Source organism: Vidua chalybeata, unplaced genomic scaffold (genome assembly GCF_026979565.1).
Source record: "Vidua chalybeata isolate OUT-0048 unplaced genomic scaffold, bVidCha1 merged haplotype W_reject_16, whole genome shotgun sequence".
Lineage (NCBI taxonomy): Eukaryota > Metazoa > Chordata > Aves > Passeriformes > Viduidae > Vidua > Vidua chalybeata.
The window spans coordinates 256,414-283,711 of record NW_026530346.1 but is presented as its reverse complement, the minus strand read 5'-3'; the positions used below and the strand labels follow the sequence as shown (position 1 = coordinate 283,711).

The window sequence follows — 27,298 nt, the reverse complement described above, 5'->3', positions numbered from 1 at the left end:
GGGGAGACAAAGGAGACAAGAAGGATGTCCCATCTCATGACATTTCCTGGGATTTGCTTTTGTGGTGGCTTTGGCAGTGTTAGTGGTCTCAGGTTATTGGGAGGACTCTGTGGTCTTAAAGGTCTTTTCCAATGGAAACGGTGCTGCAATTCTAAACCTCCATTCCTGCTTTTGAAGGATACAGCCCCCCTCATTAGACCCCCATCTGTGTTTTTAAGGAATGTAGCATCTGCCTTTCCTTGAAAGTAATAGGAATCAGGCTTTAAATGCTCTCAAAACACTTTAATTCCTTGCTGTTAAGCTGTGTGTTTGAATTGAGGTGCTTTTGTACAGAAAGGTTTGAGCATGGGATAAATGCAGGCAATTCAGCTGCAATGGCACTTGTTTCATCTGCTTTTCTTCTTCCTTTCCCCATGGGTGGCCAATTTGGGAGTATTTGTCTTGTACTTTGAGTTTCAGCTCAGACTTGCTCATGGATGTGCTGTAAAACCTTATGTACCCCTTTCTACTGAAAAATGCTTGCAGACTGGTGGGAATTGCTAGAGACAAGGCTTACCAGCCAATCCCCAGTATGATTAGCCCAGTGTCCCTGCTTAAACCCAGGTATGCTTGTATTAGAAAGGAGTGAACTATTCTAACTCCCTTTTTTTTTGTTTGGTAGTTCTTGGGGCGAGTCCTGGGTGCTATTCCAACTCTTTGCTATCAAATGTGTGAAGGCATGATGCTGCTGTAGCAGGAGCCTGAGTTCAGTGGGAACATGTCCAAAGCACCGGGTCTCACAGCAGTGGGCACGGTGAGAGACTTGCCTCTGCTGCCATGGCCATCCAGCCATGGGAAGAGCAGCTGCTGGGGCTTGCCCCATTCTGCCAACAGCAGTCTGCCTCCAGCATGTGGACTGTATGGCCATGATTCTGACAGAATGTGGAAAATGCATCGTTTGAATGTATTTTGATGGTGTCTGACATCACCTGACTGGAGCAGTTTGGTAGGCAGGACGCCCTGTGGGCAGGGCCATGGCAGGGATTAGTGGCTGGCACTGGCACTGGCGGTGTTATTTTTCCAGACAGGCTCCTGGTACAGCTGTGGGGGAGGGCACCAGCAGCTGTATCAGCGCAGTGAGCTGCAGCACATGGAGGAGACCCTCATCTGCAAGAGCCCGTCACCCCCTTTGCTGCCCCCATGGTGGCACAAGATGATTCCGCCACAGGTGAAGGGCTGCAGCATGACTGGAGACTCCTTCAGCCAGGACTTGTTGCAATCTCATTGCTGCAGCTGTGCCCGGAGGATGTTGGCCGGCAGCAGCGCTGCCGATGCCCAGGAATGCTGCTTGGCCCAGAGAGGCAGAGTTTGTACAAAAGCTGCATTCAAAGCGCTGATCGCGAGACCCCGGAGCTGCTGGCAAGTGCAGCAGCTCTTCTTCATTCCGTGCAGGTGAGAGCCCAGCCTTGGAGCCTTTCCCTGGGGACAGGGAAATGCTCTGAGTATAGTTTTGAATTCTCAGGGACAGTCCAAATGAGAATTGTTTTGAGGCAGGAGTTGTAATGTTGGGTTTGGGTGTGCCTGCAAGAAAGAAAGTGGGGATAAACCCCTGCCACAACGAAGGAGAACTTTGCATGGCCAATTTACACCCTATCAATACACTGATCATATTGGCCCACTGAATACTGGGGGCATCTAATGCAGAGTGCAAAGCTTCTTTGAATAGATAGGAGAGATGAGACTTGAAGAAATGATTTTGCAGATGCAGAAAAAGGGATCAGACCCACGGGTCCCATGGCTCAGGCTAAGTTGTGCCAAACCAAGCATGATTAGTTTTATCTGCTCTGTTGGAGAGTATTTCAGAATGACCTGCCTATTGTGCTATTTCCATGAAGGAAATTTTGAATTGTCAGGAACTGCCAAGATCAGAAATGTTTTGAGGCAGATCATGTTTATGTTGGGCTTGGGTGTCTCTGCAATAAAGGAATCAGGGAATAAAGCCCTGGCACAAAGAAGCAGAGCAAAAGTGGAATGTTTGGATGGTCAATTTGTTCCCTACAGACATCGGCCAACTGAATTGTGGGGTCATCTACTGGGGAGTGCAAAGCTTCTTTTACTTCCACCGCCTGGTGCCATTGTTTGTGTCCCACCACTTTGTTTGATGTGAAGAGAAATAAACAAAATCCCACAGCAACAAGCTGCAACCCAGAACTGAGTGGGAATTACAGAAATAAAGGCCTTGAAAAGTAGCTTTGCAAAGGGTCTACTACCTAGACAGTGTGAAGCCTTCAGGCCTGGCCTGGCTGGGCTTAGGGCTGGCTGCCCTGGGGAAGGGAAGGGAAGGGAAAGGGATGGAGTTGGGGTGGGGTTTTGCAGCCTTGGAGACAAGAGAACCACTGGTGAGCGCGTCACAAAGGGGCAGCCCCACGCTGGGATTGTGAAGGTTGTGGTTGACACGGCCACAGCGGCAGGAGACGCGTCTGGCTCTGCCTCTCTGTGCCGAGCGCTGGCGATTGGACTCACCCGACCTTGTTCTAAGGCTGGGTACCAAGCTCCTGTCGCTGTCTACTCTTGAGAGCGTTCCCAAATTCAAACCCAGATACTTCTGCGAGGCAGAAGCACGGGTTCAAACATGGATTTGACTGGAAAAGGAAAGACCACTGAAGGAAAAGGTGAGGACAGAAAGGAGCTGAAAGCCCTGAGCCAAATGGAAAAAAAATCCCAGCAGGGAAAACTTGTCCATGGCGGTCAGTGCTGGCTCTGTGTCAGAGTAGGTGACTGACAGATAGAAATGATCCTGCAAGGACACCCAGGGCATGGCAACATTCTATCATTAGTTTACTCTGCTTTCTCCTTTTGACAGTAGCCAAATCACTCGTACTGTCAGCCAGGACAGGGACTGTGGCCAAAGCTGACCACAGATTGGACATGGTCATGAGATGCAAGTCCTGTTGCTTTCTTTGCCATCAGTGTCGGGTCTCACTACAGATAAATTTCCCTTTCTTCCTCTGCTTGCTGATCGGGTCCAACCCTGAGGATGGTATTTCGGTGCTGCACAAACACCACTAAGGCCTGCCTGCTTGCTGACAAGTCTCTGTGGTTTGCGGAACTAGCAGTCACAGCTGGGTGGATTTTTCCTGTGGATTCATAAAAGGCCACCCTCAAGAAGGAATCTTTTTTCCCCTCTTATCATTGGAGCCTTCCAGACTTGATAGCTTCAGACTTGATAACTTCAGACTTGATAACTCAATACTGCTCAGAGGAATTAAATGCAGGCTAGTTCCATGAATAATAAAACCAAAGAAATTTCCTCAATAACGAAGAATTATTCCCCTTGAGTGGCACACCCATACATTTGTTGATGATAAATGTGGGAGTTCACCTAAGTCACTTCTTCCCTTGTGAGCATGGCTCAGCCTCACCCAGAGGTGAGGGGGGATCTGGGCCCATCTGTGGTGGGACGAAGGGTCTTGTGGCAGCCCAGAGAGCCTGTGCACATTGCCAGGGAACAGTTGTGCCCTGCATGTGCCCCCTGCAATGAGCTGTGCTCTCCCAGTGCCCTGTGGAGCTGTAGGGCTGCTCAGCTGTGGGGCAGGGAGAGGAGCAGGAGGGTGCATGTGCAGCTGAGCCATTCCTGGAAAGCACAGGGCTCTGGGCTCCCTGCTGTGCCAGGAGAGCCCAGAGGCCAGGCTGTTCCTGTGGTAGCCCTGTGGAAGTGGGTCAGGGTTTTCCCCTGGCCTGCCTCAAGTGTCTGCCGGTAGGAGCATGTTTCCCTGGGCAGCTGTTTAGAAGTTGGCAGGAAATGTGTCCCATGAAATACGGAGCTTCAGATGCTTTAGGTTTGCATTGCGGCCTCTGTTAGATTTTGTGTCTCCACTTTGCAGGCCTGACTGGCTACCCTCTTGCCAAGAGGTTTTCCCTGGCCAGTCCCTCTATGCTCCTTCCCTCCAAGCCGTTGCCTCCCATTCAGAAGAGCTCTCCTTCTACCAAGCCAAGCCAGATATGCAGCGGAGAGCAGGAGAATGGGAAACATGGCAGCAGCTATGAAAAAAAACAGGAGCTGAGTTCCGAGGGAACAGGATGTAAGGTAAGGAGACCAAGCTAAGTCCAGTGTGGGAAATGTTCAGTTCATGTGCTGTCAGCAGAGCTCTGAGAGCTTTTCCCGGACAGGAACTGACCCTCTCACTGAAGGCAGAACAGGCCCTGATTCGTCTCTTTAGCTGGGCCAGAAATGGGATGGGATAAGAAGGAAGGGTGTGCATGTGCCCCTGCTGCCTCCAGCCCCATTCCTGGCCATGGCATGGCGGCCCTGGAGGAACTTGGGCAGGCAGAGACCTTCCAGAGAGCAGCAGGGCAGGGAGCTCTGCTGACCTTCCTAAATGCCAGTGAGCCTGAGATGATGGATGTGTGAGAGCTGGAGAGCAGCGAGCATCCGGAGAGCTCAGCAGCATCTGGGCTCAAAGGCTGCTGGGGAAGTGTAGGAGGGAAGGGCAGCAGCAGAAGAAATGAGGGGCTTGGGAAAATGGGTTTTGACATCCTGCAGAATGGCTTTGTGGGGACTTGGCTGGAGATCAGCACTGGCTGTTAGGTACCACACGGGCAAGGAGAGAACAGTGATCTAAAGCCGCTCCCATGCCATCCAAAAGGCCTGTGGCACCTCAGAAACATCTTGATGTCAAAGATGTGAATGCCAGCTGGGCATGTAGCCACACTTGTAGAGGAGTGAGCACAAGGGCAGAGGTGGCCAATGTGTGACATGGTCTCTCCGTCACCACTTCCCTTTCCATTCCCCATGCTGGGCCAAGCTGCTCCATGCATTTGACTTGTCTTTTCCTGCCAGGTCCCAGTTAAATGCATGGCTAAAAGTCTTGAGGCATGAATGGAGGCAAGACTGGATGCTTGATCTGAGCACAGTGTTCTACTCTTTCCAGACTTCCTTGCTGTATTCCAGTGGTGGGGTTATGCAGAAGGGGTCATTGGGACCACCTTTGATCCCCCCCATACGCAAGGCAATAAGTCCCACTCTTGGCAGTACCGCGGGGTCTCTGCAAAGCTCTCTGCAGCTGGAATTCCAGGAGTCCCAGGAGATGAGGTAAGCCAAGGTGTCTGCCGCTGCAGTGTGCTGTTCACCTGTCTCTTCCCATCTTGTGTGGTAATGTTCCACAGCCAGGTGTCCCATGTATTTTGGCAAACCTCAGTGTATTCACCATTATGCCCATCTATAATGATCCAGCACAATGTGAAAGCCAACACCAATGTCCCAGGAGCAGAGGTGGTGGTGGGGAAGAGGAGGCAGGGCTTCAAAGCACCTCAAGAAGTGTTGGCTGCTGGACTTGGCTGTTGATTCCCTCTGTAATGGTTGTGGTGTCATTTGCAAACTGAATTGCAGGGGTCTGGATTCTGCAGATCTTTGCATTCTCTGATCCTTGTCTGTCAACTTCTGCACCCATGAGAATATGTATGGGCAAATAGAGGCTAGTGGAGAGGTGTCTGCAAATTCAGGTGCTGCTTCTGTAATCATCAGGTGTAACTTCATTGTGCCAGGGCCTGCACTGTGAAATGAGACCCCTGATAAGTTTTGGGGTATAGATGTATAATCCGATGGATGTTTAATATTTTGACTGGGGCTTAAGATGAAAGAGGGCAAAGTGCTAGAGAAGAGTAATCGGACTGAATCTGATGGAAAGATATTGGCTTGGACATGAGTGAGAAAATGTAGCTGTTAAGCTTATCCGAATGATAACAATAAAGAAGGAGACACAGAAGCATCATTCCAATAGAAAATCTTTGGGGGTGCTTTTAAAGTGCAATCTGAATATCCTTCCCTAGCAGCTGAGTTGGAAAAAGCCTGTTTGTTCTTGAAAGAGCTAGGAGGTCTAATACTATTCTCAGGAGACAGCAGGGCTCTGACCACATGTAGGACGAGACTGCCACCAGGCTACGGCACGAGCAGGCAAAGTCAAGCTTTGGCAGCTGTACAAAAAGAGCTGCCCTCCACACAAACTGGTGTCTCAGCTCAGCAGCTCTTGCTGCTTCAGAGAGGCTGTAGGAGCCACCTGGCTCCAAAAGGAGCGACAGCAGAATTGGGGAGTTATGATGCCAGTTGAAGAATGACTGCTGGTGGTGGGGAAGAGGAGGAAGGGCTTCAAAGCACTTCAAGATGGGTCCTCTGCTGGACTTGGCTGTTGTTTTACACCGAGCTTGGCCAGCTCTGGGTGACTCCAGCAATGGAAAGCTTAAGGACAGTGAATTAGCTCTGCATCGTGTTGTGTTTATGTGTTGCATTTCCTCCTTCATCAGAGTGACCATGCTAAGAAGGTTTGCCTCCTTTCATGATACACCCGTTCCCTCCATTCTCTTTCTCCCTCCTCATATGTTCTTTTGGCCTCCATCTTCTCCAGGCCAACATCCAGCAGCAGAAGCAAGGAGGAGAACTGTGGACATGCAGGTAGGTAGAGGGCATGTCTGTCCTAAAATGACCATTGTAGTCTTGGCTCAGAGGTGACATTTGGAAAGCTTGGTTGAAACCCGTTCTTTTAAAAAATTCTTTAAATTTGTTTCAATTCCTTGATGGGCTCAGTGGACTCTCCCAGAGCCCAGACACTGGGAGTGTGCTCCAGGGGTGAGGTGAAAATTCCTCCAGTGTCAAGTGTTGAGTGGCAGGAGCTGGAGTGGTACCTTGGGGCCCTGGAAATGCAATGCAGGAAAAGGAGACATTGCTCTCCATCCTGCACATGCCTTTTATCTCCCTGCAGCCTTTCTAGTGTCACAGTTAGTAGGGGAAAAGAAGGCATTTAGCATGAAGTGAGAAATGTTCCCACTCCATCCTCCTGCTTTTGAAGCAGAAAACCTTTCCTTGGGGTGGTTTCTGAGCTGAACCCTTTTGAGATCTGAAGGAGATTGATGGACATTGCCTGGTTTTGTATTGGCAGAAATAGGAAAACCTCCTCTGACAGAACGTCCTGATAAATTTTCCGGTTAGGGAGAAAGGGCCTTCCAAATGGCTGCAGCCTAGGCAAGCTCTGAGTTTGTCATCCTCTGAGAGCACAATGACAAATCTCTTCCCCGGCTCTCTCTGCCTGCGTCAGTGTTGCAGGCTGAGGCTGGGGGAGGAGATGCCTTCTGCCTTGTCCTCCCTCCCAGCCTTGCCTGATCCCTGTCCACAAGTGGACTTGTGCCAGACAAAATGTGGTCTCTGGTGCATCTGGGTCAGCCAATGCTTTCAAGTTGAAAGCCTCAATGAAAGTCTGTTGCTGTTCCTTTGCCATCTCTGGGTGTGTAATGATAGAAGAGATGAGACTCAAAGGAATAATTCTGCTGATGCAGAAAAGGGATCAGATCCCCTGGTCCCTTTGCTCAGGGTTAGTTCTGCCAAATCCTGGGTACGACCCCTTTGGAATGACTCCTGAATTGTTGATTTGCAGCTGGAATGCTTAGTGTAAGTAGGGTGTAGTATTGCTCACTAAGTAAATCACATTTTTTCTGGATTAGTTCTGGACTAGAAATACCTCATCTCATTAAACCTTACCTTTCTCACTTTTATGACTGACCCGAGCATTCTACACCATGAAGGAATCCAGTTTTAAGACAGGTTTTGCTCTTGTACGCTTGGCTGCCATATGAATTTATCCTCTGTGAAGCCATGTAAAGAATTACTTCTGTTAGTTCGAACAACTCTGTTGGAGCGCATTTCAGAATGACCTGCCCTCTGCTACTTCTATTAAGGAAATTTAGAATTTTCGGTATTAGCCAAGATAGAAATATTTTGAGGCAGATCATGTTTCTGCTCATTGAGTTGAGTGGGGTTGAGTGTCTCTGCTGAAAAGCAAGCAGAAAATAAACCCCTTGAACAAGTAAGGAGAGCAAAAGAGGAACTTTGGGATTTTAACAGCTCTGTTGGAGAGTATTCCAGAATGAGCTCCACTGTTCTACTTGCATTAAGAAAATCAGCCTTTAGTCAGGCTGGCCCAAAAGTGGCCCAATCTCATACAGTTTAGAATGAAAATCCTTGGGGGAAACAAATTATCTAGTGTCAAGAACACAGTTCACGTTTGGGTATCACTTCTGCAACTCTAGGCTTTTCTTTGAATGTCCTCTAAAATATTCCAACAAAGAGAAGAAAATGTTGATCTAAATGCATACAGGTATTAGAACCCAGGACTTTTAGGAACTGGAAAGAAGATGTTTACTAAAATCAGCATGAATAAGGGCAGATAAGAATCTCTGTCAAGAGCAATCTCCTTCTCTGCCCTTCTCTATCAGACACAGAGGCTCTCCAGCATCCAGGGGCTGTGAGGCCTTTGTCATGCAGCAGGTTTCAGTCTGCTGGCCAACAGAGTAATGTCATGTCTGCTGCCAGCAGCCCATCCCTTGGAAGAGGGTCTAGGCATTGTACCTTGCTGCTCTCAGTCACAATCTCTGTGTCTTCTGAGAGCTCTGCAATCTGGGACCTGTCTTGTTGCAATCAAACTGGGGGACTGTTCCACTTGCATCTGAGTGGAAGCTTGCGTAGGATTTATTTCCATTTCCCAAAGGAAAATACAGAGGCATGAAGTGTCTTGCCCATGGCCTCACTGAGTCAGTAACAAGATCAGCTTCCCACCTTCATGTCTAAAGTCTCTCAGAGTAGAAAATTCTGTCTTGCAAGGTACACTGCAGCTTCAGACTCTCTCCTGGAGAGCAGCCTCCAGGGAAGGTGGGTCCAAAGAAATGCTTTTCAACCAGGGTGCAACCTGGAAGCAAGAAAATTCAACTCCTTCTACTGAAGATTCCAGAGATCCTTCTCTGGCCACTCCCTGCTGAGGAGCTGGTGCTGTAGAGCTGTGCTTGAAGCCCCCAGCCAGTGCTTCTGTTGTAGCCCCAGGAGCAAGCAGCGTTCCCGACTGAATCCCGGCTGAGGGGCTCTGACTGCAGGGCTGTGAGCGCTGCCCCGAGGGTGGCAGCAGGGCCCTTAGGAGGCAGCACTCAGCCCGAGGGCATCACGCAAGTTTATTTGCACTTTCTTTTGCTAACTTCCCCTGCCAGCCTCTGAAACAGGAAAACAAAAGCAAAGCAATACTGGTTTTCCTTGTTTCTTAGGGGAAGCATCACTGCAGTTTGGTTTTAAGCTAGAAGATGGTAGATTTAGATTAGATATTAGGGAGAATTTTTTTTTTTTATAATGAAAGGGATGAAAAGCTGGAAGGGTTTGCCCAGAGAAGCTGTTGTTGGCCCATCCTTGAAGGTGTTCAAGGCCAGTTTACATGGGGCTCTGAGGAACATGATCTAGATGAAGATGTCCCTGCTCACAGGGGTTGGACTAGATGGTGCTTAAAGGTGCCTTCCAGCCCAAACTCTTCTAGGATTCTGTGATCACTGTCCCATGTTACTGTTTTACTTGGTATAGAGTGGTATACCATTGTTATACGTGACGTTCTTTGGGATAACAAAGAGATGTTCCCCAGCTCTGGGAAATTTTCTGGTGCTTTCCATCATCACCTGTCCAGCACCATCCACCTACAAGCTCCTCTTTGGTCCCTGCAGGCTTTAGCCTACCACCTGTCGATGGCACAGCTTCTGGAGTGCAGAGAAAACACCCTGGTAGTGGCTTGAAGAAGGTCTTGAGGAAGCAGGACAACGTGCCCTTACTGCCCAATATGCCCATCATCCACGGGCATGGCAGCTTCCCACGCAACTCCTCAGGTAAGCCTGCTCCGTGGCAGCTTTTTCCCGCACGGGTTTTTCCTTGCACAAGGAGCGCAAACTGCCTCCTGCCTCAGCCAGCACAGCTGGGATCTTGGATCCATAGCCTGTCCTGAGAAGGAACAGCAAATCTACTTTTGAGTTACTCCAGCTTGGTAGGACTGGAGCAGTTGGTTCTTAGAGATCCATTGGAAAGTTGAGCTGAATGAAGTAGTGGGAAAGGCCTGAGCTCTGGCTTTTGCCCATCCTGATAGTCCAAACTACAGCACTGGTGCCAGGAGGCAGCTGTGACTGCAGGGATGAGCTGCAGGGCAGTCTGCCAGGGTATGCTCACCGTGCACCTAGGAGAACCACCACGATCAGTTGTCCACTCACCATCTGGGCCCTCTGCCTGTGCTGCTGTCCGGTTCTGCAGGCAGCTTTTCTGCTATCCCAGCAAGGGTTGTCTCTGCATGGCAGTCAGCGGCTTGGTGCAGTCATGCTGCTTGCTCCCAGAAGTGCCCCATGGCTCCTCGCTGCCACCATCCCACGGCCCGCAGTGCCAAGAGGGAACAAGCAGTGCCTCCTGTGTCACCCAGCAAATACAGCGGCCATGTGCAGCAGATGACAGGCAGGAGGGGCTGCCTGCTGCTCCCGGGCTGTGTGCTGCCTGCAGTCAATAGACAGCAGATAGTCCCTAGTGGCTCTTGTCTCTCCTTTGTGGGTAGCCTGCCTGTGCTGTGATCCCAAGTAGGGTGAGATAAGAAGAAGGCAGCTGGGAATGATTCTTTGAATGCTCTTTTCTAGTGATGCTGCTTCCATGTTCAGAATTGACCAGAACTAGCCTGACGTGGCCCTGCGTCTATAGTGAATCTGGATGTGTATGTCTACATACTTCTGCAGTGACATCACTGGTGCCAGTGGCTGGGGTACCTCAGTGACATCCAGATTAGCTCCCATCTGAATATTTTTGGTATTATCATTCCTCCATACTTTGTCAGAACATGCAAGGGAGCACAAAAACCCTCCAGAATCTAGAGCAGTTCATTTGGATTCTGTGCAATATTTATACTCCATCATTTTAGACAGTGCAAATGTTTTCATCTACACATTAGAAAAAGAGCTTTTGAGTGCACGGCATGAAAGTTTTGATTGGCAGTGCTTTTGATGACAAATGGGTTTCATGAGAAATGCATTTATCATCTGATTTTTCTCACGCCTTGTAAATATTTTTCCTTACCAAATGATTCAATTAAGGCAAACCCAGGTCAACTGATTAACAAGAGAGTGCATCTCCCAATAATGTGGGTCTGTATTTGCATATTTTTTATCCTCAGAGTGCATTTGGAAGGCTTTTTTATCAACTGTCTAGTCTGGAAATTGCGTTTTTCCACAAGAGAAAGCCTAGAAACTGCCGAGTTTGCAAACACGTCCATTAGATGGCAAACAAATTTCACCTCAGCATCTTTGAAATACAGCCAGTGTGTAGCTCTGAAAGAGTAAAGATTCATGATGCTTGGAAAGAACAAAACCCATAAAGTACTCCCTTGCCAATAGTAGGCTAAAATGGATGTGCACTCAGCTGCCTGCTGTCTAGAATATTTGCAGTCAATGGAAACAGAGGCGCTGTCAGGTGGGAAGGGTCAGGCATGGCTGTTCCCTGGTAGCTGCTCTGTGGGGATTCAGCCGGGCCCAGCAGGGCTGGCTTGTTCAGGCTTGGCTTGGTGCTGGCGCCAGGCAGCTGCAGGTGTCTCCTCAGGAGTTGCAGAGTGCCCCTGTCCTCAGGCCTGGGGGAAATCAGGGCGCAGAGACAAGAGAGGCACTGGAGGGGTTCCCTCCTGGGTAGCCAGTCCTGCTGTCGGCACTGTCTTGCAGGGAGCGGGAGCTCTGCGGCCGCAGGAACCTGCCGCTGGCTGTGGCACCTGTGGCACTTGGGAGCTGGCGCTGCGTGGGCAATTGTCAGGTTTAGCCCGGAGCTGTGCCCAGCTCGGGGAGGCTGGGAGAAAGCAAGGAGCCCAAGGTGCCAGACAGCAGGGAAGCCTAGGACCCAGTGCCAGTCTGTACCACATGGAGCCCTGGCTGGGAGATGGGGCTGCAGGCCGCTCCATGGCGGGGTGCCTTGCCCGGGGCTGCAGCGCCCATGGCTGACCCTCTCCTTACAGTGACCTCGCAGACGGCCACTGGTGCCGAGCGCCGAGAGGAGCCGCTCTGTGGGAAGGGGCAGAAGGACACAGCCTCTGCAGACCCACAGCAGTCCTTGAGGGAGGCACTCTCCTTGCTCGGCAGCGATGACTGGTAAGAAAGGCCCTGTTCACTCTGTGTCTCTCTTAGCATTAAGCTGGGTTAGAAGCGTGTCTTGCTAGTGCCTCTGAGCCCCGAGAGCCCAGAGGGCCAAAGGGCACTGCTGAAACCACTGCAGAGCAGTGAGAGGATAAAGATTTGAGAGCAGCCTTTTCTCGGCCTTGCTCTGCAGCAGTGCTCCAGCTGCAGCAGGTCTGTGCTGTTTCCTCGGTTTGCCCGCTGCTCCATGAGGCTGCAAAGGAAATCTTGAGGGAAGAGAGAAAGCTCCGGAATGAGATGATTTGCTGGCTGAAGGCAGAAGCAGCATGGCAGAAATTTTGAGTGTAGAGATTTGGGTGCCGTGGGCCACTGGCCCAGTGGGACTGAGTAAGATTCCTCTCTGCTGCCACTGCTGCCAGCAATGGCAGGTGACAGGGTCTCCCTGTGACCTCTCCTGCAGGAGAGTGCCAGAAGCAGCTCCAGCTTCCAGGGAGTTGTGCTTTCAAGTCCCTCAGCCTGTCATTACTGCAGAAGGGCTCATGGCAGAAGAGAAGGAAAAAGAAACAAAATCCTCTAGGAATCTTGCACTTTTGGAATTCAACTTTTTCCTTCTCACTGCCTCATATGGGCCTGAGATGTTTTGTCAATACCTCACCATGTGTCCCAACATTATACACAGGCAGAAGGAGGCCCAGAGGTGATAAGTCTGCAAATGTTAGGTGATATTGGTTTTCTTTTTGATGTCTTTTTGATCACTCCCTGGTGGATGCTTCATTCACACAGGGGTAAGGACTCCACTCACACTGGGACAAGCATGAAAAATCGGCCACGATGCATCTCCTTGTGCAGTCACCTTTGTTCTGCCCTTTCTCTTCTGCTTTCTCTTCCCCGTTTCTCTTTGGTGCCCTGTGAGGTGCAGAGAGCTTCTGCAGGTCTGGGGGGTCTGGATGACACTCTGGGGTGTCCGTGGGATCGGTCACCAGCCCTGTGCTGCAGCCCTGATGCCTCACAGACCTTCCTGTAGCTGAGGGCCTGCGCAAAGCAAGTGCTGAGAGACAGAGTTGTTTGCACCTTTGGAATAACATGTTGCTGTTGTGGGGGTTGTTTTAGGTAGGGGGTGTTGGGAAAAGCCAGAGTTTCAACAGTTCTTGCCCAGGGGTGGAATCTTCTGGGACATCCTGCTGCTTTTTTTGGGGAATGTATGAGGTGGAGTGGAGGGGGTGACAGAGAGGCCTAGATGGCAGAGTGGAAACTCAGCTCCAGAGTGCCAGTGCAGACTCTCCCTGCTGAACTGCCTGCTGGGGCTGACAAAGAAGGAAAATGCCCCAACAACAGCCCGGTGGGACTGTGTCTCAGGGACAGGTACAGAGAGGTGACAAGAAACAGCAGCATGGCCCCGTCTCACAGCTGCTAGGAAGCAGTGACAGAGGGGCATCATGTGCCAGAGACTTCAGAAAGGCTGTCTTCTTAAATGGCCACAGCTGAAGACTCTGGAACCCCTCTATTTGCCTCTTGGATTTGTGTATGCTTTTGACAGCCACAGCATCCTGTGGCAACGCCTTCCACGATTTCATGAAGTACTCCTTGCAAAACACCTCCCATTGTTCGACTGAGCTGCCAGCCTGGTAATTTCAAAGGGTGCTGCCTTGGTGGAGAGAAAAATCAATCTTTTGCCTTTCAGGGAGCTGAAGGAGAAGGGACTCTTCAACATCAGACACCTGGCTGGGTCCCATTCAGAGGTCCTGCTTTGTAGACTTGGTGACGTTTGCTTGGCAGTTACCAGCGAGGTGAGAACATTGTTCTGAACTGTCCTCCATACTTCAGACACGGTGTGTGGAGTAGGCATGTGCTTGTTCATCTCCATGTGTGCTCAGGGTCTGCCTTCATTTCTGGTGTTAGACCTTCTATTTCTAATGTCCGTCAGCTCTCTGTAGGATCTGTGTGTACATGTAGCTGTATTTACTGCTAGGTCGGGTATCAGACACTCGTCTTTGAGCGTGGTGCCTTTATAATGCAATGTGAAAATGCAGAAACTGAGGCACTAATGACGTTATTTGCAGAGCCCCAGTCTCTGCCCAAGCTGTAATGCACACTGCAAATTAGTCAGTAGGCCTGAGCCTGTCTTTTCTGTTTCCTGGCTGTGTGCTTCAACTGCTGGCATTGCTTTTTTGAACAGGAGCACCTGACTCTTCTATCTTTATGACTTGTGCCTTTATGATTTGAAAGCAGCCCTGGCTTCAATTTTCTAGTAAAAGGGCCTAAAATCAAAGGCATGGACATTTTAGAAGGGTTAAGTAGAACACTTTAGTGAAGTTTTTTTTAGGCCTGCAGTAAGCAGTTCTGAGGCCAGAAATTGGTGCCAGAGTAAGTGCCTTTCTGTGCTTGTGCTCTTCTGCTCTTCTTGTACTTTTATGTTCCCCTGAACACAGTGGGGCGTGTTGTCATTTCCTGGGACTTCTGTTGAAGGCAACTGGTTTTCTTTTCAAGGTGATTCTTATGTTTCCCCTCATGACTTCCCCAGGTGACCAACCTCCGATCCAAGGTGTCCTACTCTGCAATCGTCACTCTGGGAGAGCTCTTTGTGACCTTGAAGAAGGACATGGACTCTGAGGTGGATGAGGTTGTTCGGGTCCTTCTCCAGATGGTGTGGAACTCCCCAGAATTTGTTCAGAAAGCAGCCAGTCAGACCCTGGGGATCATGGTGGAGAATGTGACTCCTGCACGAGCAATGACTGCTCTCATGGACATGGGAGTCAAGTAGGTTCTTCTTCTTTTAGTGATATTCTTCACCTGCTAGTGTGTGGGAGGGGGAAGGGATGAGAGAGTGAATGGGAATGGTGGGAGGGAAGGGCCCTGTATCCTGCATCTTCTGTGAACTCAGTGACTTGATTCCCTGATCAACCTCATTTCTTTCCTCTTGTCGCCTGTTTCTGCCCTCCTGCAGCCTCTTAGTTCTCAGAATGAGAGAACTGTAGAATATGGGCAGTTGGAAGGGGCCCATCAGGACCATCGAGACCTGGCCTTGCACAGAACAGCCCAAGGGTCACACCGAGTGCCTGAGATTGTTGTCCAAATGCTTCTTCAACTCTGTCAGGCTTGGTGCTGTGACCACTGCCCTGGGGAGCCTGTTCCAGTGCCCAACCGCCCTCTGGGTGAAAAACCTTTCTCCTGATAGCCAAACTAAAGCTCCTCTGACTCAGCTTCCTGCTGCTTCCAGGAGTTCTCCCAGTCTGTCAGGTTTTCCTAGACCTGGTGGCCGCTGGGGAAGTGAAAGTGCCTGCAAAGGCTAAGGATAGAGCCTTGTGCTTTTGTGGGAAGAGGGACAATTGCAATTGCAGCTGCGAGCGGTGTTTGATATTTCACAGCGCTAAGCACAGAGGCCCTGGGAAAACCATGTCTCCTCATGATGCCATTACCTTGAGAAATAAGGAGGGCACTTGCTGGGGCGTGGAGCACATGGGGGAGAATCTGCTGGGTGTGGCACAGCCTGCACAGCAGGTGCAGCTCTTGCCAAAAGGAGTCTTGTATGACTGTCCTGGCCACAGAACTCTAGCTTCTATTCCAAGTGATGTTTCATGTTAGCCTTGACATGATGAATCACTTTAAAGGCACCTCCACAGGCCGACTGCTGTGGGACAGTTGAAGCAAAGCTGCCTTAAATGTTGGTGCTGGGCCGGATAGTTCCCAAGAGACACTCTCTAGAACAGGACAACCTGGCTAAACTGCCTGCCACCCTTTCCTCAGCTTTGGAATAGGGTAAAACATTCAGATGTTTCCCTTGCCAAGCCTCACAGAAGAAACAGGCTGCATTGCTGGATATTCTGCAACTTCACAGCCCACAACGTGTTTTCCCTGCATTTGTCTTTTTCCAAAGGTCTGCAGATTTGGGGATAAATGGGTGGAAAGAGCCTCAATCCTGCTGCAGCTCTGTGTAGTGGGTGCCCTCTGATGGGTCAGCATGAATTGTCCTTCATTTCTAAATAATTCATATGTAATCTATTTCTTTAATCTTTCTCAGAGTAAATACTGTGAAAGAAGTGGAGTATCTGGTAGTGCAGGGAGACTGAATTCCTCCCTCTTCCTTGCAGGCAGTCCTTCTGTACAACGCTAACTTTGTGTTTACTTGAGGACAGAAACTTCTACAGGTGTCTAAAGTTGCAGGGAGAACCCAGGCCTCCTTCCCCCAGCGAGGACAGGGAGCAGGATCTGGCCAAGGCCTGTGCTGCTGTTGCTCCTTCTCCCTGTGCCCCAGGGTTTCCTCTCTCCTTCCCAGGAGCCGCCACGTCCAGGTGCGGAAGTGTGCGGCCGAGCTCCTCCTGTCCTTGATGGAGAGAATTGGAGTCACAAGGCTGGCAGGCACACCCAGGGCTGAGAGGCTGGCACACGTGGCAGGGAAGCTTGCGCAGGACTGTCACAAGGACACAAGGTAATGATCTTCATTTCACCTCCTAAAAGAGGAAAACCGTTTTGTGTCTGGCTATAAAGGTAAAATGACAAAAGAGTGGGAACTAAAGGAAATATGAAGTAACCTCACTGTGTGAGTAAGGGTCATAGAATGATGGAATATGCTGAGTTGGAAGGGACCCATCAGGGTCATCGAGTCCATCTCCGGGCCATGTGCAGGACACCCCAAGAGTCACTCCATGTGCTTGAGAGCACTGTCCAAACGCTTCCTGAGCTCTGTCAGCCTTGGTGCTGTGCCCACTGCTCTGGGTTGCCTGGGCAAATGACTGTACTGGGTAAGCTGAGGTTGGCCAGCAAAAAGGAGCATTGCCAACTTCCTGTGGCTTGAAGGATTCTTTACTGAGATCAAAAGAGCTCAGATTAGCCAGTCCAACAGTTTTGTTTGGCCTTAGGTGCACAACACAAAGCCAACGTGTTGACTAACGTTCATCACTGAAGGATTCCAAACATCCATTTCTCATTAACTTAAGACTTTCCTAGAAATATTTCAGGGGTCTTTAGCCAACATAATCAGTCGTTCTAAGCCTGTTCTGCAGATTTCTAGAATGCTGTTATCTGTGGCTCAGTGACCTCCAAATTTCTTCTTGAAGAAAACTGTGGTTTCCTAGTGGCAAAACCAACCCAAACCGCCAAACTCCTCTTACTTTGATGATGAAATTCCCATTAATAGCTGCCAAGAACACCAGAGCAACTAGCTGCCCCGCTGCATACATATAGTATAGAATAATCAATAGGATGCATGAGGTGTTTTGTCCTGGCTTCCCTGCCAGTTGAAGAAAGGCAAATTACTGTGCAATGGCAGCAGGACACTGCTAATAGGCTCTGACAACAAAGCAGATGTGTTTTGCTTGTTCCCTGGGATCCTTTGATCCCACAGAAGCACACTCACACTTTCAGAGTGAAATGATATTTTTCTGTTGCCCCACATTCTCCTCTTGCCTCTTGTGTTCAGCTGACAGCACTGTGCAGTGTCAAGAGGAGGTAAATCTCCCTCTTTGCTGAGTAGGTAATGCCTTCTCATGCAAGGATTGCACCTGATGAGTTTAAGGTATCTGCCTCTTCTGTTAACACTCTTCCTTTGTTTATTCACTTTTCCTTCCTTTCCTTCCTTCCTTCCTTCCTGTCTTCCTGCCTTCTCACCTTCCTTCTTTCCTTCCTTTCTTTCTCCATCCCTTCTCTCTCCTTCCCTCCTTCCCTCCTTCCCTTCTGTCCTTCCTTCCATCCTTCCTTAGGCATTATGGACAGGAGATGGTGAAGATGTTGCTCAATCATCAAAAATTTAAAATGCTTTTGGAACGGTCTCTTTCCACCTGTGGCCTGGAGGACATTCTGACAAGAATGAAGAAGAAAGTAAGTGCTTGGCAGGAGAAATGTCTCCTTTGTGCAAGTATTGCCACTGCTAATATGAGCTCAAACATACCCAATCTGTCTTCATCTCATTCCTCTTCTGCTGAATCATTTTGCTCCTGGCAATGAGCTGTTAATCCTCAGCCTGTTCATCTGCAGTCCACAAAGGAAGCGATATTATTAGGGAAAAAGTGGGCTTTTGAATATTTTGAATATCAGTCACAAAGAGGAAAGGGAAAGGGGAGAAAATGGGTTTACATTTAAGTGTAAGCCCCCCTGCGCTCTCCCTACTCTGCCCCCAGTGAAGCAATTAAGTGAGAATAGTGCTTCTGAAGGTAACAGAGTCTTTGCAAAAGACACTGGAATTAGTAGTACCAAGAAAATTTCCAAATCTACAAAAGATGTCCAAGTCAATCCTAGTTACTGCAATTACTGTCTGTCTTTTGGGAATACTGCCCTGCTGTCAAGCCCTGTGGAGCTGGAAGAAGCTTGGTGAATTCAGCAGCATCCAGTGGGAAATCCTTTGCTTGTTTGGGGGAGGATTTTATTTCTTTTATTGACATTATAGAAGGGAGCGTGCCTTTGTGCAGGCTCAGGGAGAGCGAGTGTTGAACCAAATCGACTTCCAACACAATGGGCCAACCCCCACAGGGTCCATTTTTTTCTGTTACTTCTTTTACGAACACTTGTGTTGCCTACCAGTTTGCATTATTCCCATTTATGCTCAATGAGCATAATAATAATAATGAGCATAATAATAAGAAATAATGAATTTGGGATTTTAGACTGCTGCTCATTATGGTAGCACCCATAACTTGCCTTGAGCTATTGAAAACAAAGAGTTGACATCACTGAATCTCTGGTCTGTTTCCATCTGTCAGTTAGGAAAGGTTTCCCTAAGCCTTGGTAGCAGTGATCCTGGTTCTAACTTGTGTTTTAAACAGGGAATTTCCTATTTTATAGTCTAAAGATGGATGGGGTTTCTCTATGTCTTTGTAGGGAATGGAAAACCAGAAGGGTGAATGCCCACCTGTCAAGGAGCTGGTGAAGAAGAGGAGCGATGGCTCGAAGAAGCCCCAGGCCACATTGTCTTCTAGCAAACGGTACTGAGCACTTTTGTTAGATGTGACAAAGCACATGACAAGCTTTACATGTCTCTTCCTCAGGAAAATCTTTCTGGCAGAGATAACCAGTGCCACAGATTGTTTCCTTTCCCTACAAATGCTCTATGATAAAAAATGCCTACCTCTGCATTACGCTGAACACAGCCTCTCTGGAGGGTTTCCCACAGAAATTGAGAGACAAAAAGGCACCCATTGGTTGCAGCTCAGACAATCCAGTGCAGTGGCAAGGGCGGTGTTGTGGAGGCTATGACAGGGACAAGTTTCTGCTGCCTGACTTGGGACAAGTAAATTCAACCAGGGTTTTTTTTTCATCTGAGTGGAGTCTTTTTCAGTGGGTGTTTTGATGAGAAGTCCCAGTCTAGCAGCAAGATTCCATTCCACAAAGTTTCTCACCCATGTGGGTTGGCCTGGCTGAATCATGGTTTTCTTACCCTCAAACAGTATCAAGTTTGAGTAGTAAGTAGCAAGGCAATTCCTGAGCAACTTTGGTCAACAGGTGCCTCAATGTGGATTTTTTGTCTTGATAGTCCCGTCCTTCATATAATTTGCTTGACAAACAGCATGTTTGGTTTATTTCGTCCTGTGCTGCCATTAGCATTTAAGACAGGAATTTGCTCCTTGCTGTCTCTTCATGGCAGTTGCAGAGCTACTTGTACCTGTTCTCCTCTGATAGCAGAGGGGATTTATTTAGCTCTGTCATGCTCAGCGGTGGCAGGAAAGTGACCACATGCCTCAATAGCATAGCTAGCATCTTCCTGTGCACATAGAAGAGACAGGTTGATCCAGGAGAATTGTTCCCCGTGGGGTTGTTAAGCTGTCTCTAGATCTCTAGCGGATCTAGTCTCTAGGGAAGCAAATGAAATGTGAGCGTTGTTCTGGGATGTCTGGCTTCTGTTTTCATCTCTGTTACTGATTTTCTGAATCATTCAAATATGGCCCTGTTCATCTGTTCAGATGCATCTGAGCTACTTTTCCAGACTGTCATGCCTGGTTGTAGAGACACTTCTCCAGAAGGATGAGTTTCCTTATTATAAGACACACACGTCCCATATGAGGAGGCATTTAAACTCGGAAGTAGCATCTCTCTTTCTCCACAAAGCAATGTGACCTGTGTGCCTTGGAAGCCATCTGAAGATAGATCAGATGCATCTCATCCTTGGTCTTCCCGAGTGGGCGCTGGCAAGAATGTTACTTGCAGATTGTCTCCCGTAGTGATTGGCATGAGGCCCCCATTGTTGTTCAGAGCTTCATGATTTTCTGGCTTAAAATCCCAGAATTAGGAAAGCTCCTCAAGATGTTTTACTCACAATTAACTGAAGGTGTTATCACCAACAGGTTCCTAATTTGATTTTATTTTCCAGGGTGAAATCTACCTCTGATGGATGCCTCCTACACCGTGCAAAAGCCCAGGTCACATTACCTCCAGCTGTGGAAGAAACGGAGCTGCTCCAGAAGCTTTACAGTCTCCTGGAAGCCAAGGGCTTTCAGACACGGATGGAAGGAGTGGCACTCCTCCAAGACCTGTGCAAAACCAGCCCCCAGCTCATCTCCACTAACATTGTCCAAGTATGTAGGATATCTTCATTGTCCCTTTCCTTTAGCTCCTTTCCTAAGCCTGTAGCAGGAAAGTTTATTCAGTGTGTCTTGGCACTCCATCCTGGCTGTTTGGGACACGCTGGTCCCTCTTAGCCAGACAAATTCAATTCAGGTTTAGGCTTCAGGACAAGTTATTTCAGTCCAGCTGCATTTGTCTGGCAGGTGCCTATTGGTGCTGTTCATCAGATGATGACAGAATTTTCTGCTGGTCTAACTGCTGCTCTCTCCTACTCCCAGTTGGGTTAAGTGAAGGGAATGCAGCCCCTGAAAGCATGGCAATTATTCTCTAGACCAAAAATGGATTTGCATCGGGAAGAGAAGTATCAGGCTGGGTTGGTTTAAACCCATTGTTTTTTTTAAAGAATACTTCTATATACTCCATCTTGTCTTGCACAGGCACAACTCTGGCTACTCATTTCCATCCTTGTTCCTATCCCTCTTGGTAAAGACAGTGCTCACCCTTCCTGGGCGGGTCTTTTTTTCTCTTTGGAAAAGGAGGAAAACAGCTAAGGACACATCTCTGCCTTCTCCTCCCAGTCGCTGCTTTGTCCCTTTTTCCAGGAAAAGGTGCCTGATAATGTGGCTGTCAAGGGACTGAACCTGCTCTACTGAGAGCTGTAGAGCACATTACATTTCAGAAGTCTACCTGTTACTTAGAGAAATGGTCTAGATCCTGGAAGAGTTGATCGGAGCCCTGCACTTCTCCAGACACTGGTTCTGAGATAAACAAAAGAAAACTTAGACTTCCTCCAGCCATAGTTTTGGCAAAATCGTAACTGCCTTCAGTACATGAGGCAAGTGTGTAGAAAACCAGGCATTCTAAACATCTGCTTCCATACTTCTAAAGCAAAGGTAGTCTTTTGCATTAGTAAATGGAATTGATTTAATGATTTATAGATGGAGAGAAATACCATAGGAACGATTCTGTCCCCAACCAAACCTCTTAAAAAGAGAAGAAAATCTTTCAACCAGCATGAGGTTGTGCCACCATTCCAGTGAGTGGCCCACAGGAAAACAGTGAAATTGTGCAAGCAAGTGCTGACTTGACAGAAAGGATCACTTTCATCTTTTATGTTGCTGAGTGCTCCATCCACTCTTCAAACAAGGACATTTTAATCCAGCTTTCACGTTGTTTGTTCGCTTCACAGATTTTTGATTATTTTGTCCTGAGAATATCTGACAGCCACAAGAAAGTGAAGCAGAAGGCGCTGGACGTGCTGGCCGAAATCACGGGCGTCCTGAAGGAAGCCTTGAACCCGGTGATCATTGGTTTGGTGGAAGGAATAACAAAGAGCCTGAACTCAAAGGATCCCAGGGTTCGTGCCTCAGCCGTGAAAGCACTGGAAGAATCCATTGCTCATTTAGGTAAGGCTGACCCCTGGCATGGACTCTCCTCAACTGCCTCTCTGTCTCTCCTACACAAGAGAACGCTGAGTGCCTTGATAGCTGCTGTTGTCTGTGGAACGCTCCAGCTGACATCCACCAGAAGCTGGGCAGGTGCAGTCCTTATGCACCAGTCCCCCAACAGGCTTGAATGTGGTCAGCATTTCCCAAAAGTCCCAGGAGCCCTTGGCTCTGTGCTGCTTGTCTGAAGAGCAAGTCCCGGAGCAGAGCTTTGCTACAGTTCAGAGGCACAGGGGGTTTTGGAGTTTGCTTGGGCCCCGTTTGACTTCCCAAATGAATAGCTTTGCTGTTGGCATGAAGGAACACTGACCCACCAGAGCTTCTGCAGAGCAGCCACCTGGAAAGCTCTACATTATAGGCATTAGCTGCCTATTTTCCACTTTTCTTCTTTGTCTTCTATTTTCAGAGGGCAACTTAAGATTCACCAAGTTCATTTCTTTATAACAAACAGGTCTAATCCTAGCTGTCAATGAGGCCTTGTTCCACACGTTGTTTTGCATGGGGCAAGATGGCTAGAGCAAGTAACTTCATAGGCAAGGGCTGCTCTAAATTCCTTTGCCATGCAGATTTATGTCAGCTCTGAAAATGCCGCACTGGGGAAATATGCCTGAAAAAAGGAGTGTTGAAGAGGCAGCTCTTCAGAGGGACTTTCCACGTTCCCCTCCTCACTTGCTCTCTGAACTCACAAACTGCCTGACTCAGTGCCTTTCTGTGCCCCAAGGATGGGGTTCTTCCTTTTTGCTCTGGGATGCAAACCCTTTTCACTGCTTACATGTGACTGAACTCTTGAGGTGCCTGATGTGAAATGTTTTAACATAGCTCCTGGTACAGCAGACAAGTTTGGATTTACAAATGGGAAAGGAGAGCTTTTCTTTTGGAATTTAAAAGCCTGCCACATAGGCTGTAAGAAGAAAAGGATTCAAAAGTCAGCAGAAATGCACTTTATTTTATAAAATGGGGTTGCTCCTGCCCTTTCCCTCCCCACTGTCCTTTCTACAATGACCTCAGAAAAGTGAGCAGAAACATGTGTTTCACTTGTAGATAAAGTATCACTGCTGAAAGAGTTCAGCTACCAATGGAATCAACTGAGTGGCCAAGCTCTGCTGGATGTCGCGGAGCGTATCACAGGTATGGCCTCCCCTTCGAAGCCAAGAGGTCTTCCCAGGGACTACTTACAGGGAATGCCTGTGAATAGACAGTAGAGTAGCTCCTCCAAATCAGGAGGTGCTGAGCTGGTCCCTCCTGCCCAATACCCATGGCAGGTGTATTTGGCAGGTTTTCCCTGGCTGCTGCAGAGCTGTGCAGCATCTGAGATGGGGGCGGCGCTCGGCCTCGGGGCTGAGCTCTCACTGGGGCATCTCAGAACCCACCTCCAGGAAAGGAAGGGGCTAAAAATACCCCAGCTGGCTCCTCTCTTGGAGGCTCAGGGACATCTGTGATCCTCTAGGGACAACGGTGGCAAATGCTGTTTCAGGGGATCAGTTTCTTTTGTCCTCACAGAATTCTCATTTTCCTCTTGGAAAGTTTTGCGGCTGAACTGTGCAGAGCCTGGGGGGTCACAGCTGAGGTCAAAACTCAACAGACATATTGGAGGCATGGATTTAGTGCAAGGCAGCCTTTGGGGGCAGAGGGGAAGAGGCAGAGTGCTGAGGCTCCCTGGCTGTGCTGTCAAAGTGGCATTGGACTGAGCATTTCAGGGTGTGCAAACAGTGTCTTCCTGTGACAGCGCTGTCCAAAATGCCACAAATGCAGCTGATAATTGATTCCTCAGAGCAGCTTGCTATGTCAGCAATAGGCAAGGAATGGAAAAATGATAATCTCAATATATAGTAGAGAAGATGATTGATAGCCTTGCTTTAACTGGGGCTAATGGCACTGCTAATTATGGCACCATCTTTTAAATGCAAAGTTTAATCCACTTTGTGTCTTCATTAGGAATCTCAAAAGGGCATGTTCAGCGATTGGGAATGTCAAAGGCCCTTTAATGAGCATTTGAATAAAGTAGTTCTCCAGCAATAGGGAATTTAGTTTGGCAGTATTATCCTTTTGAAATAAAGGAATTAACCATAAATTAGGATTACTTTAGAAAAAGTAATTAGGATTACTTTAGATGTTCTCTCTGAGATTTAGTAGGAACAGAGAGCTGTTCCTCTCATTCAGTAATCACCAATGTCTTTAATTACATATAAACTCAAATGAATCCCCATTTTGAAGTGGGGACGCTTTTCCTCCTTAGCAGAATTGGTTTTGGGTACTTTCAGAAGCTGTTTCAATGTTGATGACTGCTGGTGGATTAACAGCATAGGGGAAATGAAGGCTCTTCCACCACAGAATGAGAAATGGCTACTAGATAACATTTTGCCTGACCAGAAAATAAGAATGGTCTCCAGAGCGTTTCAGGCTTTGATCTCTCAGCCCAGTCTACCATGCCAGGAGCCTGTTGGTAGTAAATTTTTGTCTGTGCTTGACATAGTTCAGTTCAGAAAATGAGCAGAGAGCAGTTTTCAGAGACAATAGGAGAAAACACTCATGTTTTGGTTACATTTCAGTCCCCTGTGTAGCATTTTTCTCTTTCTATGCCCCTATTGCAGTGGGCATTATGGGAAAAAAGTGGCATTAACAATGGGAGGGGAAATGGCATTAAAATGTGGAGATGCTCAAATGCCTCAGCAACAGGGTCTGGGTAATTATCTAAGACACCTTGAAGTTTGAAACAGCTCTTTGTTGGAAGTCACAAAAGCATTCTGCCAAAGACACCAGCTAGTCACTGATGGTTCTAATCCAGCTGTCAAGCAGCAGCCATCTCTGGTGGGCTGGAGCTTTGAAGTGTGTTCTAATACTGCCCTTTGCTGTGTGCCACTGAGCAAAGGGAAGAGCCAGATGAGACATTTGGCACTTGACATCAAAATTACAACAATGGAATCATCCCTTTTATTAGAAATCTCTCCATTTCCTCTCTAGGGCGCATTTCCAAACCTTCAGTGTGGGTTTAGACAACTTCTTAATGGAAAGAAAAGGCAATTTGACATTTCATTCATTGTTCATGCAGAAAGAGCTTGTGAAATAACGTAGTAAAGTTACGAAGTCTGCCACAGGGACAAGGCTCTGGTTGGAGAAATTAGTCCTGAGGGGTTGGTGGTTCTGTTTCAAGGATGATCAGCTGCTTTGCCCGTTTCTGGATGATGGGGCCCTGTGTGCTATTTTGCTGGTCTTAGCCAGAGAGGCTTCCAAGAAGCAAAAGCAGAGGTAGATCCTTGTTTGCATTAAGGTTGGTGGTTAAGAAGCTGTGTCTCTCTCCCGGCAGTGCTCGTGGAGTGGGTTTATGCCAGGAGCCCTGAAGTCGTCCAGCATGACGCCCTGCCCGTGCTCTGGTCCTTCCTGGAGAACAAGGCGCTGCCTGTCCGAAGTGCCAATGTCCGCACTGTGGCCACCAAGCTTGCCTCGGCCCTCTACAAGGTGATGGGCAGCAAGCTGAAGAAGTGTGCTGCCAGCAAGCCTCCACATGTGCAGGACAACCTGTCCAAAATTTTGGGCTGGTGAAGGCGTGATGTTCTCCAGGAAGCTGAGGAAGTGCTGAGTTGGACACCTCCGGATCTGCCTGTATAGCTGTGCCAAAAATGCTGCAATATTAAGGAAGGGTGTGCATCTGCCCCAGCTCTCTCCATCGCCCTTCCTAGTCATGGCATGGGGGGCCTGAAGCAACTCCAGATTGAGGACAAGGTGAAGGCCGATCATGGCTCAGCCTCACCCAGAGGTGAGGTGGGAGCTGGGCCCATCTGTGGTGGGAGGAAGGGTCTTGTGGCAGCCTGGAGAGCCTGTGCACATTGCCAGGGAACAGTTGTGCCCTGCATGTGCCCCCTGCAATGAGCTGTGCTCTCCCAGTGCCCCGTGGAGCTGTAGGGCTGCTCAGCTGTGGGGCAGGGAGAGGAGCAGGAGGGTGCATGTGCAGCTGAGCCATTCCTGGAAAGCACAGGGCTCTGGGCTCTCTGCTGTGCCAGGAGAGCCCAGAGGCCAGGCTGTTCCTGTGGTAGCCCTGTGGAAGTGGGTCAGGGTTTTCCCCTGGCCTGCCTCAAGTGTCTGCCGGCAGGAGCATGTTTCCCTGGGCAGCTGTTTAGAAGTTGGCAGGAAATGTGTCCCATGAAATATGGAGCTTCAGATGTCTTAGGTTTGCATTGTGGCCTCTGTTAAACTTTGTGTCTCCATTTTGCAGATCTGACTGGTTACAGTCTTACCGAGACGTTTTCTCTGGACACTTCGATGTTGCCTTTCCCACAAAGTCCTTGCCTCCCATCCAGAAGAGGTCTGCCCTCCAGGCTCAGGAGGAAGCTGCTGCCCGTCTGAAGATTGTTTGAAGAATAGGATTTATGTGTTAGGCTTCATAGTTATAGATGTACATATGTTCTGATCCTTAGATGTAGTTTTGAATAAATTTGTTTCGACTATATCTTTAAATCTTGATGACATATTTTTAATTTTATATATTTTAATTTGATGGCTAAAAAAGTAAATAAATAAATCAAATTTAAATAAACCAAGAGGAGAATGTGAGACCAGGACCTGCTAGCCTAGAGATTATGGCAGTGCAGCTCACTTGATGTGCCAGTGTTTCACCACATCCTTTCCTCATTGGGCTTCTCCTCTTCCGCTTTTGCCATGTTTTCTTTGTGTCATTTCTGCTGCTCTTTGTTACTTGGCATTACAGGGGGGCCACCTTTTGACCTCTTTGCGGGACAATGGATCCAAAAGATCCTGTATAATCAAAACTTTCCTACCTCGATGTGTTCTGTGCTCACAAAAGGCCTGAGCAAGGAAACAAAGAGAAGTGTGCCCAAATCCCAAAGCTTTGCTCCTTTGCAGTCTCACATGGATCTGGCTCACAGGGGTCTTCAGTCACAATTTCATAGGCAAGAAGAGGTCGTGTATTTCACTGGGAAAAGATGCACTGCTTTGCAAAAGTCATCTGTATGTACATTTCCCTGGGACAGCAGTCCAGCTGTGTCATTTGCACCTGATTTGCAGAAGGATGAGTGCACTGGGAGGGCAATAACAAGTGACAAGGGTTCCTCAAATCTATACCGCAGCCTGGGTGCCATTCAGCCCAGAGCTAGGGGATCTTTTGTTCCCATGGACCAGTGCTTGCCAGTGTCATGAATTCCTGCAGAGCTGAAAGAAGCAATTCTGGATTCAGCTCCAGCTCTTGGTGGGCTGCATGATCATGGACAATGCTGCCTTTCTAGAAATTATCCCGCAGTTCCTTTCATAGTCACTTGAAGCTTTTAAACTTCACATTTCAATTTGCTTTGCCTTAGGGAAAACCACTTCTGGGCCCAGTGCAAACTGTAACCTTTTGCCAGCAAAGTCCTCGTGGTTGCCAGCTTCTGAAGTCACTGAAGAAACAGCATGTGAATGTGTTAATTAGGTTTTCTGAAAGAAAAACTTTATAT

General features: G+C 48.4%; 1 protein-coding gene and 1 long non-coding RNA gene across 3 annotated transcripts; one reads left to right on the top strand and one right to left on the bottom strand.

The window, feature by feature from the left end:
• Window positions 1-267: 267 nt before the first annotated feature.
• On the bottom strand, window positions 268-2,321 carry LOC128783126 (uncharacterized). The gene is made up of 2 exons (XR_008429010.1): window positions 2,250-2,321; window positions 268-1,458 (listed from the first exon to the last, which is right to left on the bottom strand). It is a non-coding gene; the product is annotated as an uncharacterized LOC128783126 (long non-coding RNA).
• A 94-nt stretch (window positions 2,322-2,415) lies between these two features.
• Window positions 2,416-26,298, top strand: LOC128783124 (TOG array regulator of axonemal microtubules protein 2-like). Of its 2 annotated transcripts, none has more exons than XM_053933713.1 (16): window positions 2,416-2,651; window positions 3,864-4,066; window positions 4,911-5,071; window positions 6,381-6,427; window positions 9,502-9,660; window positions 11,802-11,934; window positions 13,601-13,706; window positions 14,441-14,676; window positions 16,193-16,345; window positions 17,616-17,733; window positions 18,730-18,833; window positions 20,216-20,420; window positions 21,599-21,815; window positions 22,896-22,982; window positions 25,159-25,574; window positions 26,065-26,298. In XM_053933713.1, exons 1-15 carry the CDS (start codon window positions 2,612-2,614, stop codon window positions 25,392-25,394), a joined length of 2,205 nt encoding a protein of 734 aa, XP_053789688.1. In that variant the 5' UTR covers window positions 2,416-2,611; the 3' UTR covers window positions 25,395-25,574; window positions 26,065-26,298. The 2 variants fall into 2 exon arrangements, with proteins under 2 accessions (XP_053789688.1, XP_053789686.1); XM_053933711.1 differs by having other exon boundaries at window positions 25,159-25,608.
• Window positions 26,299-27,298: the final 1,000 nt, after the last annotated feature.

Excerpts from the sequence above, each read along its gene's own strand:
- LOC128783124 (XM_053933713.1), top strand. The coding sequence starts at position 2,612 with ATGGATTTGACTGGAAAAGGAAAGACCACTGAAGGAAAAG. Across the intron at positions 4,067-4,910 it reads CCGAGGGAACAGGATGTAAG|ACTTCCTTGCTGTATTCCAG; the intron begins GTAAGGAGACCA and ends TACTCTTTCCAG. Across the intron at positions 21,816-22,895 it reads AGAATCCATTGCTCATTTAG|ATAAAGTATCACTGCTGAAA; the intron begins GTAAGGCTGACC and ends TTTCACTTGTAG.